Raw genomic sequence first — 16,944 nt, forward strand, 5'->3', positions numbered from 1 at the left:
GGGCGTTCCACAGGGCAGGTGCCACTACTGAGATGGCCCTCTGCCTGGCTCCCTGTAGCTTCACTTCTCGCAGTGAGGGAACCGCCAGAAGGCCCTCAGTGCTGGATCTCAGTGTCCAATTTATCACCTTCTCATTTTGTCAGAAACAGGAAACTACAGTTCAGAACAAGTCAGGCAATTAAGGCAACTTAATCTGAACAGGGAAATTCTCTATTCATAGTAATCTATGTGTATTTAAAGATGTTTCAAATGTGTTAAAAAAAGCTGGAGGGACAAGCAGGCCCCAGGGTTATTTTAAGAAGTTAATTAAGGAGCTTGTTGGTTTTCCAAAAATGCAAGCAAACACTGTATGTTCTGGTAGCATTTGGGTTTAGCTTAATGTATACATGCTTATTTTGTAGAAGTTTTTAATTCTAAAAGATAACTTCTATCAGATTGTTGCTGTTATTTTTCTAAGATTGCATTTGCTGTTTTATGGTGTAATTTTGAGGTTTTAATTATTGAACTCAGCCTTGATGTTTTTTGGAAAAGCAGGATTAAAAAAATAGACCAAATAAGTAAATTCACACTCATTTAAAAATACTACTCAGATATAGGACAGCTCTTACTAAAAGCAGCTCTTAAGGAATTCCTATGTAATTACACAATTTTTTTTAAAAAAGAAAGAATTCCAATGATCTGTGACCAAGATATTTAATTTGGAGAGATCCACAGCAGACTCACCACATCAGGCAATGAATCCTTGCATCTAATTTTAAGAAATAAGAAATCCCAAGTCAGAGTCTCTGCTGCTAAGCACAGCTAGAGAAGCATGATGAGGTAACTGAATCCCTAGTGAATCTCAGATACCGAGGTCAGATTACATCTTGCCTATCCCTAAATTCTACCCATAGCAACAATAAGTCCAAACTAAAAAAAAATTGAACAGGGTGGGAGCACATGGTATTTGGATCAAGTTGTGCTTTACTTTAGCTGTAAAATTATTTAAGAGAAACAAACCTTCATATGAAGTATCACAGCTTTTGAAGCCCTTTCTTCACTGATAAAAACTACTAGTTAAGCACCGGCCCAATGCAAGTCGAAAAACTGGAACTATCCCACAAAAATGTGAATATTGATCATTTTAAGCCAGAGGGATTTGCTTATCCCACTGGAACAACAAAACTATTTCTAAAGGTATCAGAACCCTAATCTACCTTTCCCTTTAAAAATTGAGTTCATTAAAGGTAGAACTTTAACTGGTGGTCTTCAGAGGCTAGAAAGAGAAATGTACATGTACCCACCCTTACAGCAACAGAATAAATATCCATCACCATTATTATTATTTTTAAAAAAGCTGCACCTGAAATGCAAGACTAGCATTCTACAGTCAAGAGGAAAAACGAAACAAGACACCAATGTCCCAAGACCCCTTCACAGGCAGCAGGAACCGAGCATGCAAGGGCAGAACCCTTGCAAAGAAAGCGAGAAGAGCCTCTTTAAAAAGGACAGAATATATTTTGCATTCCCCATTACAGGTCTCTCTGAGCATTCGCAAATGGTTCTTGCACTTCCGTTCAAACAAACTATTTCTCGCACCATCATATCGCCATAGTTTATTCTTTCATTATATATCTGCTCACAATGCTGGATGCAGTTTTAAATCTAAAGTGCTTATAAAACAAAAATCCATGCAGAAAAAAGACATGTGGTTTCTTAACGTATTTTTATGTATCAGAGACTGGAAGGTGAATGGCAGAATTGTCACTGAGCCCTGTACCATTTCACTGGAAAGGCTACTAAATTTATCATGCCAGGCTTCCACAGCTGCTGTGCTTTGGTGTGCATTCTCTATTTGCCTAGGGGGCCATGGCTGGACCAGATCACCAGCAAACTGAGTGCAGTGTAATAGAACTCACCCTTGCAGAAGCCAAACCGGTTCTACTTCAACAAGACTTGTTCTTCTAGACACTTGGTACTCCACTCTTTAATAATGTTTTTCCTAAACTTCCCTGGAACAGATGCTACACTAACCAGCTTGAAATCTCCTGGGTGCCTATTTAAAAATCGGTATTACATCAACTAGTTTCCAGTCTTCAGGGACTGATCTTAGGTGGGATGTGACATAGTTTTGTTAGAGGACTGGCCATTTCACACTTGAAGAACTCTTTTAAGAACTCTTGAGTAGAATCCACTCAGACCCAGATTTGCCAGCTTTTTATTTTGTCAATAAGGCAAGCTTAGTTCCTTGTCATCACTATTTGCCTCAGTTCCTCAGAAGCCCTTCCTGGGAAGTTAGTTTAGACACAGAGATATGCCTTATATCTTCCGCTGTGAAGAAAGATGCAGATAATTCATTCAGCTTCTCTGCTATCTCCTCATCTTCCTTTAGCACACCTTTGACTCCCTTGTCATCCAAACACCCAATTACCTTCCTAGCTGGTCTCCTGCTAATAATGCATATTAAAATAAATGTTGTTGGTCTTTATGTTTTTAGCAAGGTGCACAGCCTTACAGCCTTTCTGTCAAAGTTTGTGTTCCTTTTTGTTCTCATTTGGACAAAACTTTCAATTTCTGATTGCATTTCTAATTGCAATTCAGTGCTTGTCAGTACAGATATTCAGATGTCAGCTAACGAAAGAGCCTCTCATAACAGACTTCCAAAAGTCTTCAAGTGCTACAGAGGTAATGCCCTATTTGCTTAGAGCATAATCCTTCATATTAAAGAAAGAAGTTCCTCAGGGGAATGTTCTGTCACAGCTTCCTCAAGAATACACATGCTTGTCAAGAGAGGCAACTCAACACAGTGCTGCTTCAATTTGAATCTGTGCAGCCTTATTTAAGAGAATTCATCAGCATGCCGGACGCTTCTCACTTGAAAAATCCCCCAAAGGAATTAGAAGTGCATTCCAGGCATAAACATCAGCAAATGTAAGAGTTGGAAAGCTTTATAAAATGATCACTGCATTTAATTAGAAGCATATTTTTGTCATTATCCTGCTTTTTCCTCAGTTCCCTCAGTACCTTTCAGTTAAAATCATGAGGTGAGAAGCACAGGGAATGCATTTTAATAAGCTGAAGTATTAACTGCAGTCAGACAGGCTTTAACACTCTATTTACCTAAGGGAGACCCATCCTTGACAAGTGTCTACACTATTGATTACACGGAATAAGTTATACAAAACAGGTAAATCAATATATCTGATTAGCTCACTCCTCATTCATGCAATGTGCTACCTTTCAGAATGCACATAGCTCAGTCTCTCTTGGTCACCACCTAGCCAGGTGGGAAAGGGCCCCACTACCAGCCTCACCCATGTGATTCCAGAGTTTCTAATGTTAGTGAAATTGTGTGGATGTGACTCCTGAGATGATGAGGGAACACAGGACTTTGGGATCCTACCATGGGATGAGAGAAGAGCAAATTTAGGGTTATACTGAATGCATCCTTGCATTTAATGTGCAGGGTGTTTTGTTTTTTTAAATGCAAATTACATAAACTGGGAGGGCTGGTTGTTTTTGAGATCACAGGCAGACATCATTTATCTGCAGTGGGAGAAAGTCCCCCATTGGCACTAGTTCAATACCAGCTTTGGAAGGGATTTTCTGCAGGACCACAGCAGAGGAAGAAAGCCTGAAATTCCCCTTCCCAATTTGCTCTGCATTATGGCACACATAATTTTGTGTTTTTTTAAACAAAAAACTGCACATTAAATTTCTAAGATGTAACACTGATCACAAATTAGCCTTCCTCAAACATCAGTTTTGGACTATCATTAGCCCCAGTCCATTCAGCTAATGACCATGCTGACTGGGGTGGATGTTAGTTGTAATCCTACACAACCGGAGAGCACTAGATTGGTAAAGCCTGGTATAAACCAATATGCAATATGTGGGTTTGCGAGAAATGGGAATCCCTTCCCTGCCCTAGGAGGAGAGGAACAAAATGGGAGAGTGCTTGAACTGTGTACTTCTCATACAGAAGCTAATTTTCCTAATCATAGTTATGGCTACTGATGCATGCTAACACAGCGATTATCATGTCTAGCTCAGCCCAAACACACCTCGTTTTGGAAGGCATGGTTGACTCTCTCCTGACACAGATCAGAGGTAGCTATCTCAAGGAAACTGATAATGTAAGCTGATCCTCTATCACTCAGTTATGTTGAACGGAATTCAGTCACCTGTTCCATCTTCAAGTAGTTTGTGGCAGATAGATTAAGATAGCTTCAAAGTACAGGGATATGTGGTGAGAATTAGTTTACGCATAAAATTTGGAATTTTAATGTAAATATACCCATAGGCAAATACCTCCCATTCACACAAAATATAAATTAAATATTTGTGAAAAACAGATTTGCCTCACTCTCTTATGAATAGAAAGATAATTGTTTGATTTTATTAAACCAAAATGGAAAAAATCAACCATTGCTGCTCAGTAAAAAACGATCACAAAAAGGAGAAGAAATTTAATGTAGCACCTAGTTGGTTTACCAAACGTTAAGTAATTCTGCGTTGAATTGACTTACGGTAATACTGAACTCTTGCGACAACTTTTTTGTTGGGGAAAGTTAAGTCTCCATGTTTTTAGATTTCAAATGATGAAAGCCAACAGTTTCTTTAAGGTAATGGGGGAAATAAGAAATATATACTGTCCCTTTTAAAAAGAGGTGCACATATGGGATCTGAAGCACAAATTGGTTGAAGCACATGCTGACAAGTCAGTACCTGCCAAAAATCCTGATGAGAGGGGGAAAGGTTAGGAAGAAAGGGAAGAAAATGAGCAAAGGTTTGGTTATAGAAACAAAAAGAAAACAAAAACAAAATAATTACAAACTGTACATCATTAGAGGAACCACAGAATAAAACAAATAAAGAAAAAAACCCAATTCATGTCTCAGGAACAAGATACTGCTGCACACCTTAGAACCAAGAAATAAAAGGAGGCACAAATGGTCAGTGAGTTACCTGCCAAAACATAATAAAAATTAAAATTAGTAGTTACTAAATTAAAGGGAAAGAGAAAGAAAGACTTCCATAATTCCATCAGTTTATGCCAACAAAACCAATATGCCACAAAGCTTTGACAAGAGCTGGGAAGTGGTAGAAGGGAGGCTGCTCACAGATATAAAACAATGTTTGGAAGAGCCTACAGCATCTTTATATTGCAAGCACAAACCCTTAACAATATATTTCCTTATGCTTAAAAAGAGATGAGTCTTCCCTGATGGGCAACATCTGTATTGGGCCTGAGGCACAAACCAATTAACCACTGCAGTTAAAAATTAATGGCTAACCCCAGGTTAAAATCTAAGATCCAAATATATCACAGGCAGCTGTCCAAGTCCTCCTGTAGGACTAACATCCTAGGAATGAGCGCTAACAGCTGAACTTGAAGTGGACTGTAAAGGGCACAGGCACGTTTTTTGTCAATCAATACTTTTTCCTGGAAGATAGAATGGCCTAGTTCACATATAAGCCAAACCATGAGCGTGAAGGGCTCCCGGACAGATTGCAGGTGCTTTGCTGCTCCTCAATCCTGGCGCTCCACTGAAGTGAGCTAAGCCATGGTGTGACTCAGTGTGTTGTCCATGCTTGAGGTTCATCTCCTTCCAAACAAGCCACCAGCTGTAAGCACGGTTTATTTTTGGGTTACAGCTGGTGGCTTGTTTGGAGTAAGGCAAACCATAAGTCTGGGTTTAGGAGACATGCTGAAGTCAAACCATGCCTTAGCTCACAAAAGCAGCAGCAAGAACTGAGAAGGAATGAAGTGCCCACGATCTCCTCTCTGAGAGCCAGCACACTCATGCTCAGCCTTTCATGTACACTGAGCTATGGAAGCAGTATGTCAACTGCTGATCCTTTTCAAGCTGCTGTATATTGTAAAGGCAAAAGCAGCAGTTTCATACATATTGACATGCACGCCTCATGACTAATGCATTCCGGATTTGGGTTTTCCATGCCCAAGAAGCCACCCTAAATCAATCAGAACAATTTGCTGAAGCAAACAGCAAACAAAGACGTCTGGAACTTGACTGAGGGAGGGAGAGCAAATGCCCGCTGTATATTCCATTGTGGAAAAATACGTTCTTTTAGGCAGCCCAATGGAATTTCTCACAGGTTATGTCCTTAACAGTTCGAATTTTCTGTCAACGGTGTGGTACAGTAAATAAATATGCAAAGAACCACCTGACAGAGCACATCTGTCACAAAAAAGGTCATCAAAAAGAGCTGAAACAATTATGCAGCACAAATTCAGATTATCTGGATAGATTCAGTAGGATTGGTGGCATTATATATATATGCACATAAATAAAAACAGATCTGTAGCAAGATCTGAAATTTCAGAACAGCCAGTCCGCAGGGGCAAGAAAATATGCTTAGTGTCTATTATTGCAATGTCAGTTAGCCAACTTGCCTTCAGGCATATCCTTGTCCGCAACACTATAAGCAGCAGGGTAGACTATTGCAGTCAATATTATATTCAAAACAGTCATAAACAAAGTCTTGATCACATCCCAGGATAACCAAGAAATAGAAGGCTGTACAAATTAAGGTGTGTGGCTTTGCAGAGAGGATTAATGCCCTATTCTCCAGGCCCACCCATATTCCTGCCATCACTGCTGTGCCCGACAGCAGCTTAAACTGAGAGCAGCTCAGTCCAAGCCAGAGTTACTATTGCCAAGTCAAAAAGAGTCCATCCTCCTCTTCAGCTGGCCAGGAGCAGAGGCAGATGGTGACACCATCCCATGTGTGCAATGAGCAAAGTGGGACGGGAAGGAAGAGACCAGTTCCACACCCTACGGCTGCACAGCTTGGCGGAGAAAGATGGTTCCCCTCCCCTCCGGAGGCAGGCTGGTGGGAATGGCACTCCATCTCCAGACTGAGCAGAGCGGGCCTGCCTCTGAAGAAAGAGGGGGGGGGGAGCGGCCAAAGCTGTATTCTGGATGTCAGCTCTTAAAAGCACAGCAGCAACTGTGCACTTCATTATAGGTCAGCCCAGTAATGAGACAAAGCAGGAAAGCAGTAAGCAAATTTGCCTTTGCCTGAGAGTGCTGCTCAATGAAATAAAGAGCAGGAGGGACAAGGAGGCAAATGCAGCTTTGGAATTCTGCATCTCTTTCTTATATATACAGTGAAAGAAGTTAAAAAGAGCTTGGGGAGGGGAATTCCACCTTCCCATTGATGGTATTTGGAGTTTAAAAGTTCAATTTAACACTGAATCACTGTGGGAGGAACATGTTTTACCCTAGATATAATATTGCGAACAAAGCTATGTTTCCTGCAGGAAATACATGATTTGAGAGGAAAGATCCTAGTCCTAACTAAGATGGAGAATGCAACAAGCTGTGCTTGCTCTTGTGTGTCAGCAGTGGAGACACAAAGGATGTCTGCTCTCCCAAGGTGAGGAGGAAGGAGAAAATGAGGTCAGCAACTGCAAGAGTATCCGTCTAGCCTGAAGGAAGGGCAGCACAGGTAAAAGGGCAGTCTAAGCAGCTTGGAGGTTCCTTTCTCTTTCCCCATGCAGATGCATCAACCTCCAGCGCAAGCTGACTTGCATCCAACACCCATTTGATTTTTAAGAGACATAAAGATTTCACACACTGAATTTCTATCACAGGTGAAAAGAACACCACTCAGGTGAAATTATCCCGAATGAGAAAGGAAAGTGCCAACTTTGCCACAACTATTCTTTGGAAGCTGCAGCTAAGTACAGTGGTGCCTCGCAAGACGAAATTAATCCGTTCCGTGAGGCTCTTCGTCTAGCGGTTTTTTTGTCTTGCGAAGCAAGCCCATTGACAGCTTAGCGGATTAGCGCTATTAGCGGTTTAGCGGCATTTAGCGGATCAGCTGATAAGCGGCTTATCAGCGGATCAGCTGATAAGCGGCTTAGGGCTTAGGAAAAGGGGGGGGGGAGGGAAAAAAACCCCGCAGGAACTCGCAAGACATTTTCATCTTGCAAAGCAAGCCCATAGGGAAATTCGTTTTGCGAAGCGCCTCCAAAACGGAAAACCCTTTCGTCTAGCGGGTTTTCCGTCTTGCGAGGCGTTCGTCTTGCGGGGCACCACTGTATTAAAATTAACTGTGCTAAATCAGATCAAAGATCCACCTAGACCAGCATTCTGTTCTCACAGCAGCCAGCTAGATGCCTATGGGAAGAGCTAGAGCTCTGTTTTTTATTCTTAGATATGATTCTACATTCTTGGTGCTGCGCAAGCCGGGCCAAGAGAGGCTGTTTAGAATCTCAAATTTAGTCCCCTTCTCCGTGGTGGCCCATAAAAATTCCCTGCTATAATCACCTCCAAAATTAACACAGCTTTGCTTACTGCTAGACAGTTTCACAGACAGAGAAGAGAAAATAAACATTTCCTTAGTAGCTAAAATGGTAATTAGCATGCACCCACAGGTTTAAGAATCTCACCTTCCCATCATAGCGTTTCACCACAAACTGATCAAGTCCGAGGTCTAAAAGAAACAAGAGAAAAGCAAAGGTTTTATGTAGCACGGATTGAATGTTATGAAATATATTCACAAGGTTCAAACACATTAAGCTCTAACCAACCAAAACAAAGAAAGTACAGGAAAGCTCAGCTTAATAGTAGCTTCATTTTATATCTTATGAAATGTGTACAGATCTGGGGAATAGTAGCTATAGCTATATCAAGACGTAATGGTGGTGCCACACCTTGCTTCTCTTAGAACTTAATACACAAGTTATTAATATCTCTACCCTTCCCTACTACCTTATACATTAACCTCCGTCCTTCAATATTTATACTGCCTTAAGCAACAGATGCCATTAACAGATTTCAAAATTGCCAGCAAACTTTAAGTAACATTCATTTCATACAAGCTGAAAGCAAACGATGGTCTATGAGCTCCAAACTAAGTGGGTAGAAAAGGTAAATTTGAAAGATGCTGAAGGGAGAAGACAGTAATCAATAGTTAATCTTACAGAAGGAGATGAAACTAAGGAGCAGATGCAGCAGTAGATAAAGGTACTAGAAATGTTGCAGTAACCTGCCATTTGCCACCATGAAATACAGTGCACACAAAATGGTGTGCTGTGGGGGAGCAAGACCAAATGGGTTATATTCACCATTTGCAGCCTTGAAGCTTCCAGCATGGACTCAATCCATTATACCAGCGTTCTACTTGCAGTAGCTAAATTGAGGAAGAAGCCATGCACGGCATTTCCCCCATCACTGCAATCAAGACGCAATGAACTGGAACCTCAGAACCAGGAAGAAAAATAGCAGCCGGAACTATTCTGCAAATGCCCGCAAAAGAGCTTATGCATGTGTTCAAACAGTGCTGTAATATGTAGGCACTATAAGCCATTCTCGTGCTTTTGCTTGAAGCTGTTCTGCTTGCGCAAGAGGGTCCACATCATCTTAGGATGTAATTTTACCTTTTCCAATCAACAGTCGAGCGTCAGATGTAAAAGAGCCTTCCTTAAGCAGAGTTAACTCCGCAACAGATTGTCAGTGGTTCCATGTGTTTTGTTACACAGAAGGGTGGGCAAATGACTTTATCGGTCAGATTTAAGGGTGAAAAACTTGCTTAAACACATACAAAATTCAGCTGAATCCCAGAATGAATCAATTGTTTTTATTACGGTTCAACCCTAATTAAAGCTAGAAGCCAGGACAGAAAGCTTTGAACAACAAAATATGATGAGGTGTTTGAGAATCTCTCATACTAGAAAATCACAGGTAGTTATTAACATTGAATTATGGACCAGTAATCAGAGGAAGAGAGATGAAAGACTTAAAATGATTGGAAAGTTTGACATTGCCTTTGTTTGTTTGTTTGATGAAATTTATACACTGCTTGATTGGGGGGGAAATGCCTCAAAGCAGTTTACAAAAAGATAAAACTATACAAAAGTTAAAATATTAAAATAGATTAAAATTACTTCAACTTTCTAAGCATCTGCGTAGGCTTGCCTAAACAAAAATGTTTTTAGCAGGTGCCGAAAAGAATACAGTGAAGACACCTGCTGGATCTCAATAGGCAGGGAGTTCCAAAGTGCACAGAGCACTGTTAAGAAACTGACAGCTCCTAAATTGCTATTCCTCTTTACTATATTACATCCTGTTTGTTGTTGTTGTTTAGTCGTTTAGTCATGTCCGACTCTTCGTGACCCCATGGACCAGAGCACGCCAGGCACTCCTGTCTTCCACTGCCTCCCGCAGTTTGGTCAGACTCATGCTGGTAGCTTCGAGAACACTGTCCAACCATCTCGTCCTCTGTTGTCCCCTTCTCCTCGTGCCCTCCATCTTTCCCAACATCAGGGTCTTTTCAAGGGAGTCTTCTCTTCTCATGAGGTGGCCAAAGTATTGGAGCCTCAGCTTCTCGATCTGTCCTTCCAATGAGCACTCAGGGCTAATTTCCTTAAGAATGGATGTGTTTGATTTTCTTGCAGTCCACGGGACTCTCAAGAGTCTCCTCCAGCACCATAATTCAAAAGCATCAATTCTTCGGCGATCAGCCTTCTTTATGGTCCAGCTTTCACTTCCATACATCACTACTGGGAAAACCATGGCTTGCTTTCACTATACGGACCTTTGTTGGCAACATCCTGTTTAGTACAACCCTAAATGTTAGCAGATTTTGTATGGGAGAAAGAAGCAGCAAGGATCAATTCTGAGATACTGTGGAAGAAGTAGTTTATGAATAAGTTATATTACTATAAACTTAACTCACATAAATAGTTATTGACTGATTTAAGACTTGATGTGGTATAAACAGCATGGGACCTCTGCAACATTGGAAACTTCAATAAGGTCCAGGAAGGGAAGAGAGAAAACAATTCAGTGAGGATAAACTAATCCACTGAGCAAATACACTCCAACTGAGAAAAACAGAATGTAGAACCAGCTATGTTTGAGACAAAAATGCGTGTTAAGAATTTCAATTTAAACCAACAACCTGGTCTGTTTGTTATGTGAGAAGAATATGATCTGTATACGTAGAATAATTTGATTCACAGAATATGAGAAGATAGATTACCACCCTGCATATTTTGTTCTGTGTTATCACCATTGCCTACAAAATCAGACATTTCATTATTCATAGCTAAGAGAGAAGATAGGACTCATATGGAACAGCCATATTTGGCAAGATGCTTGCTAATGCCCATTTAAGCACTAAAATGTCTAAAATACAATCTACTACACTATTAGAAAGACAAGGGATGCCAATTAAGTTTTTTGATGGCCAAATTTTACACATTTAAACACAAAAATGGGAATATATTCTTGAAATATGGAATGATTTTCATGAAGATTAAATTCAAACACATGGCAGTATAAGATTATTAATCATAGCCATTAAATCATAAAAAAGACCTCAGAATGACACCTACAGAATGGCTATGGAGAACTCTTACATTCATGGTGGATATGTCTTCCAGTTGAAAGATCTTGGTAGATATTTTAGAAGTAATACACCAGATCTTAAGGCAGCAGAACCCAGTGGTAGTTTTGATGAAATGGTTGAACAAATAATGGCTGGGGGAAACCCAGCCAGATGGGCGGGATATAAATAATAAAATTATTATTATTATTATTATTATTATTATTATTATGCTCCACCACTATTCATGAGCCATGTGTGTATGCAGCACCAATTCCGTGCTACTCAAACATCTCTCCATTATGTGTTTAGTTTCCAAACTGGCATATTATGGTTAACATCTAGGGCTGCAATCTTAACACCACTTACCTGGGAGTAAGCGCTATTGAATTCAATTGGACTACTTTTGAATAGACATGGTGAGGATTACTACCCAAGCCAGAACTGGTAACCAACCATAGGCATGCATATTCAGTCTATTTGTATTTTATTTATTTTCTTTCTATATACACATATACAAAAAGAATTCCAGATGAAATTTTTAATAATGACATTGTCGTCTTATTACTCAAGACTGGCAAGATGTGAGGAACAGGGAGAGATGGGGAAATCAGCAGCCGTTGATCAGCAAGGCAGATATATATCACTGCCACCTGTTTATGAGTAAACATGATAAAATGCTTCCCATATATTCAGAAGTTCATAATGGTCATAGTGCAGGAAACAGAGTTATTAATCAACTCAGAAGATCTCTGAGACTCTCCTAAGCCAAGGCAATAAAATCTCCACTGTCATCAGCTTCATAAGCTGAGGAAAAAAGTTATAAGACTGTCAAGCAGTGCATTCGATTTGTGGATGCTGTGCTGAAGAACAATCACCTGAGTACACTGGCTTTTTTTTTTTTTTAAATACTTTTGCATATCCAAAGACACACGCTTTTAATGGTAATTTAAGTTGAACGGGAGAGTTAAGCACCTGCTTGAATCTCTCCCACTGAAATCAATGGGTTCTGACTTGATAAGGTCTAAAGAATTTGTGCTAAGTTTATTGCTATTTTATACAATGCCCTCTATGCATTTTGCAAAAAAGAACAAGTTTCTACCCCAAGCAGCTTACAATTAAAAACCCCCAGACAAAATGGAGCCAAACGGAGGAGAGGGCAACTGAGAAGAATTTGTGGTTATTTCAGTCGCACATGCTTAGGCTTAGTAGGATATTGGAATTTGGGGTTTGTTCCAAAAGCATAATGGAAAATAAGGTTTGTTTGATGATGCTCTTGTAAGCACATGAGTCGCCGATAAACTAGGCCCACGTAGTCCTGAATTTTGTTTTAACAGTGGTCCACCTCACATGGTACTCACGTGGTATGGCAAAAGACTTTCCCAGATGTCATGTTCCCAGCATCTGGTATTCATAAATATATTCCCTCTGTACAGCAAAATGCCATTTACCTATCATGAATAATTGCTGCTGATAGTCCTGCCCTACCACTAGATTTGTCTAAATCTTTTAAAAGAAAAACAAATTTTAATATGGAATGCTTTTTATAGCACATGAGGGACAAAAAGTGCCCTCTTGTCATTTTAAGCAGCAATGCCATTTCTTAAAATCCTTAGGTTGGCTTCATGTATGTGCCTGGAACCTACACGAGCTTCTTCTCCTTACCTTCAACCCCTTCCATGGCCTTGTCCCTCCTCATAACTCACCGCCTACAGACCAAGACCTCCCTAAGTTTGACTTTTGCTTGTCCAGTCCACATTAGTGCAAAGGTCTCCTGTTCCCTCAAATGACTTATCTGCCGCTTTTAAAATTATATTTATATCTCACGTTTCTTTGAGGTAGTACACATGGTTCACCCCATGTTCTATTTTAACTTTCCAACAACCCTGTCAGGTAGGTTTGGCTGAGAGACGGTGACTTGCCCAAGATCACCCCAGTCAGCTGCAATACCGAGCAGGATTTGAACCTTGGTCTCCCAGGTTCAACACTCTAGCCAAACTGGCTTCATATCTATGTGGGACTGCCTCTGCACAAGGCCACGGGTCTTGCTTTACTCATGAAACCCACCTTTACAGCACAATCCTACACATATCTACATGGAAGACAGATCCATTATGTCTCATAAGCCTTCCTTCCAGGTAAGAGTGGATAGCACTGCAGCCTAAATGCATTTGCTTGGATATTGTAGGGTTTTCAATATGACACTTACCCAACAGGGTAATTAGAAGGATGAATATGTGAGTATCATAAAATACTTCATATACTTAGTACCACGGAAATTAAATTTCTGTATTCTGCCATCAAACAAGTTCTAAAGAACGTTTATTTTTAAAACAGCTACTTCTGCCCAAGATATATAGTCTTTAGGGAATGTGCATAGTTCACATAAAGCATACTAAACAAAACTACTGTAGTCTGAAGTGAATTAAAATGCATTACTAACACACTGCACTTTCATAAGCTTAAAAAAATATGACAGCAGTTGGGTCAGATATTTCAATTTACTGGCTTCTCCTTAGAAATGCTTAAGTAGAGATCAACAGGTATACAGGAGGTTTCAGAGAAACTACTTGGCAATGATCCTTTCACAAGAGTTATTCAAAATCCATCAGACAGTAACCCCAGGTCACTAACAACCTGTGTTTTACATAGTAAAGAGCCCCTCTCAGATCTTAATTACTTCCCGTAAGCATCCCTTCCCTCCTAATACCTGCTCCCTCACATTTTCTCTCAGTAAAGCCTGTCATTATTCTGTAATAACTTACCTCTAACCATATGTCTGGAGCAATTGCACTGTCTCGAGACAAAACGGCTAATGTCTGTATGTTTCAATATGGGTTGCACCAGCAAAGTATTTCAAGGACCAATTAGCTCCACACAAGCAAAGCCAAGAATCTCACAAACCTCATTTAACCCTCCTGATTTGGGAGAGAGAGAGAACTTCTCAACTGGGAGAAATTGTCAGCACTTGAAGTCTGAGCAAAATGTAGACTGGGGGAAGTTTTCCTGGAGTGCACCTCCATGTTATCCATGTGGAGCAGATATAATGTAGTGGCTAAGGGACTTGAACTATACTGTATAGAAGTTCCTGGGTGCAACCCCCAGTTGGTCTTATGTAAGTCCACCCTTTTTCAGCCTCTGCTCTCCACCCATCTGTCATTTGAGGATAACATTACTGGCCTAGCTTACAGGGGTGCTGGTATATGTTTTAAAAACCCCCAGATAAAATATGTGAAGCTCTTTGAAGCTTTGCATCTTTTAGGTCTACATAAAACTGTATGAAGAGTCTTTTCTCTTTGCAACACAATCTCATGAATTTGTTCTATAATAGCCACTGGAGAATGTTTCTTGTTTTTTCCTTTAATTTGTTTTTGGAAGGGCATATTCTAAGATGTTTTTGTCACCTGAGCAGCCAAGCCTAGAGATTAGGGATGGCCTACAGTTTTCATAAATTTAGATTCCCCCCTCCCAACAACTTCCATTATGACAGGGAAGCACCCACTTATATTTCATGGTAGCCTTAAGCTAAAAGCAAAATTATGAGTTGAAAGTCTGCATAATTAGCTTCTATTTCCATCTACTCCAAGCTCTGTCTTCAGGGGAGAAATTTGTTTCTGCTACTTCAACTTTTCAGTATTCCCTGCAATTAAGTTGCCCCCTCAACAGCACCCAACACTGTGGGGAGGCCCTTCAGTACCTAAGACGAAACCAAAGAAGCTGAAAATTAAATCATCATTCCTGAGCCTCATTTCAGGAAGAAATAGCCAGAGCCAATATCTCTATATAGAAAGTTGACAAATGAAATAAGCCAATCAACCTTTTAAACGGATTACAATAACCAAGAATTCACTTCTGCATAATCACATATACTTGCTGTCATTATATACAAGGTCACTTACTTTCTGGTTGTTTTTCATTTGGAGTTATAGATCTCACAAAATCTTGTGGGGTCATAAATACTTCTGATTCTCCATGTTCACTTATTACTTTCAAGGTTGCAAAATAGCGAAAGATTTTATCTGGAGTTGAGTACGCTCGGATCCTGTTTTCATACTCCATTACCTAAAAATATAGAGAAAGAGAACATCAGATCCCCCCCATTCAAACAGCACAACGATTTGCTTTGACACGTGTAGGTAATTCCATATACAACCCCTGCAAAATGCTAACCAATAAAACAACTTACTGTGCTACATATAGAAAAGGGAATGATTTAGTGATGGGCAGACCCAACCAAACACTTTGGTTCTTCACTTTTCTTTGGGTCCTTTATCACTATAGTCTCTTCTAAGCCCTCAAGCATGATAATTTCAACAAGTCTTTATTGGTCTGTGACCAAAATCATTCATTCAATATAGTATACGTCAGTAAAAAGTATTTGCCTCTGTTCCAGTAGTGTGTCATTTAATAATAACCAGCAAAACTGCCATTGTGACAGGCAGGGGGTGTTGAGAAGGCTGTGTATGTCTAAATAATGGGGACACATGGCACATATACATGATACAGAAATCATCCACTTATATGGGAAACATATTGGGGGCTAAACTTGCTCCCTCTTCCTGATGGCCACCATGTCTGGGACAGGTTGCAGGTTCACACCCATCTCAGCTGTGCCAGGATTGTGTTCACTGGCCATGCTAGAGTGTGACTGAACGGTCAGAACTAGTTATTGAAATGTTGCATTTTGAACACTAAATGTTGTGGTCCTTGCAAACACACCCCTTTATAACTCATTTAATTCCATTTATGAATGGCTTCCCATCAAATATTCTGAATCAATATAATAATAAAAATCACCAGCAATATAAGAAACAATGTCAAATATATTTAAAAAAATCAAATCCAATTCAGGTACACAGCCTGGGATAAAAACTTTATTTATAACTATTGTTGGAAAAAAATAAAAAGGTGACTGTCTGATACATAACAGAACAGATTTCGTTACCCAGTTCCTATACTGAGTCAAACAGATTTCCCTAAGGCCATTCATCAAATTCATGGCATGTGTGAAAGGGGTGCATCCCCCACGCAGACACATGATTACTTTGCCACATTAGGCCTTTAATCAACCAAACGGCCTTTTTTCAAAATGCTCTCACTTTCAAATGTCCATCTCCACCAGGATTTGCTTTAAGAACTCTGGTTAGGGGCAGAGTGAAAGTGCTTGACTATTTCACAGAAAGTGGGGAGGAGGGGAGTGACTATGCAAACAGGTCATCAGAAAACTACCTTCAGTCAATACTCTACAGTATATTTTAAAGAAATTCAATTCAAGGCACATAGCAGCAGAGCAAAACCACCTGAAAGTTCAGCTTACATCAGCTTCCCATCTTTTGCATTCTTAATAAACTGCAGCTTAAGGTCAGACAAATCAACTGAAAAAGGAAGCAAGTGCTAACAACTCTTCCAGCTGTTTATCTTAATTTAGCATGGATCTAAGCCTGGCTAAATTTTGAAAAATAGGACAGGGAAAAGCTGACACAGCAATTTCATGACCAATTGCAGTATCTGAAGTCCTCTGTAGCCTAGTTGTGCTTTCTCACTGCTGTTAAAATCCAAATCATTCCACGTTACGGATTATACACACCTTATGCAACAATTTGA

At 40.0% G+C, this 16,944-nt stretch overlaps 1 protein-coding gene across 1 annotated transcript in view; it reads right to left on the reverse strand.

The window, feature by feature from the left end:
• Positions 1-16,944, reverse strand: part of MICU1 (mitochondrial calcium uptake 1) — a 123,250-nt gene that overhangs the window by 67,902 nt on the left and 38,404 nt on the right. Inside the window, exons 4-5 of the mRNA XM_081863583.1 lie at positions 15,240-15,402; positions 8,402-8,445 (exon numbers count right to left, since the gene is read on the reverse strand). Of these exons, the coding sequence (XP_081719709.1) occupies positions 8,402-8,445; positions 15,240-15,402 (207 nt within the window). The remainder of the gene's footprint in view (positions 1-8,401; positions 8,446-15,239; positions 15,403-16,944) is intronic.

The sequence above is a fragment of the Podarcis erhardii genome (genome assembly GCF_964252035.2).
Source record: "Podarcis erhardii genome assembly, chromosome: 5".
Taxonomy (NCBI): domain Eukaryota; kingdom Metazoa; phylum Chordata; class Lepidosauria; order Squamata; family Lacertidae; genus Podarcis; species Podarcis erhardii.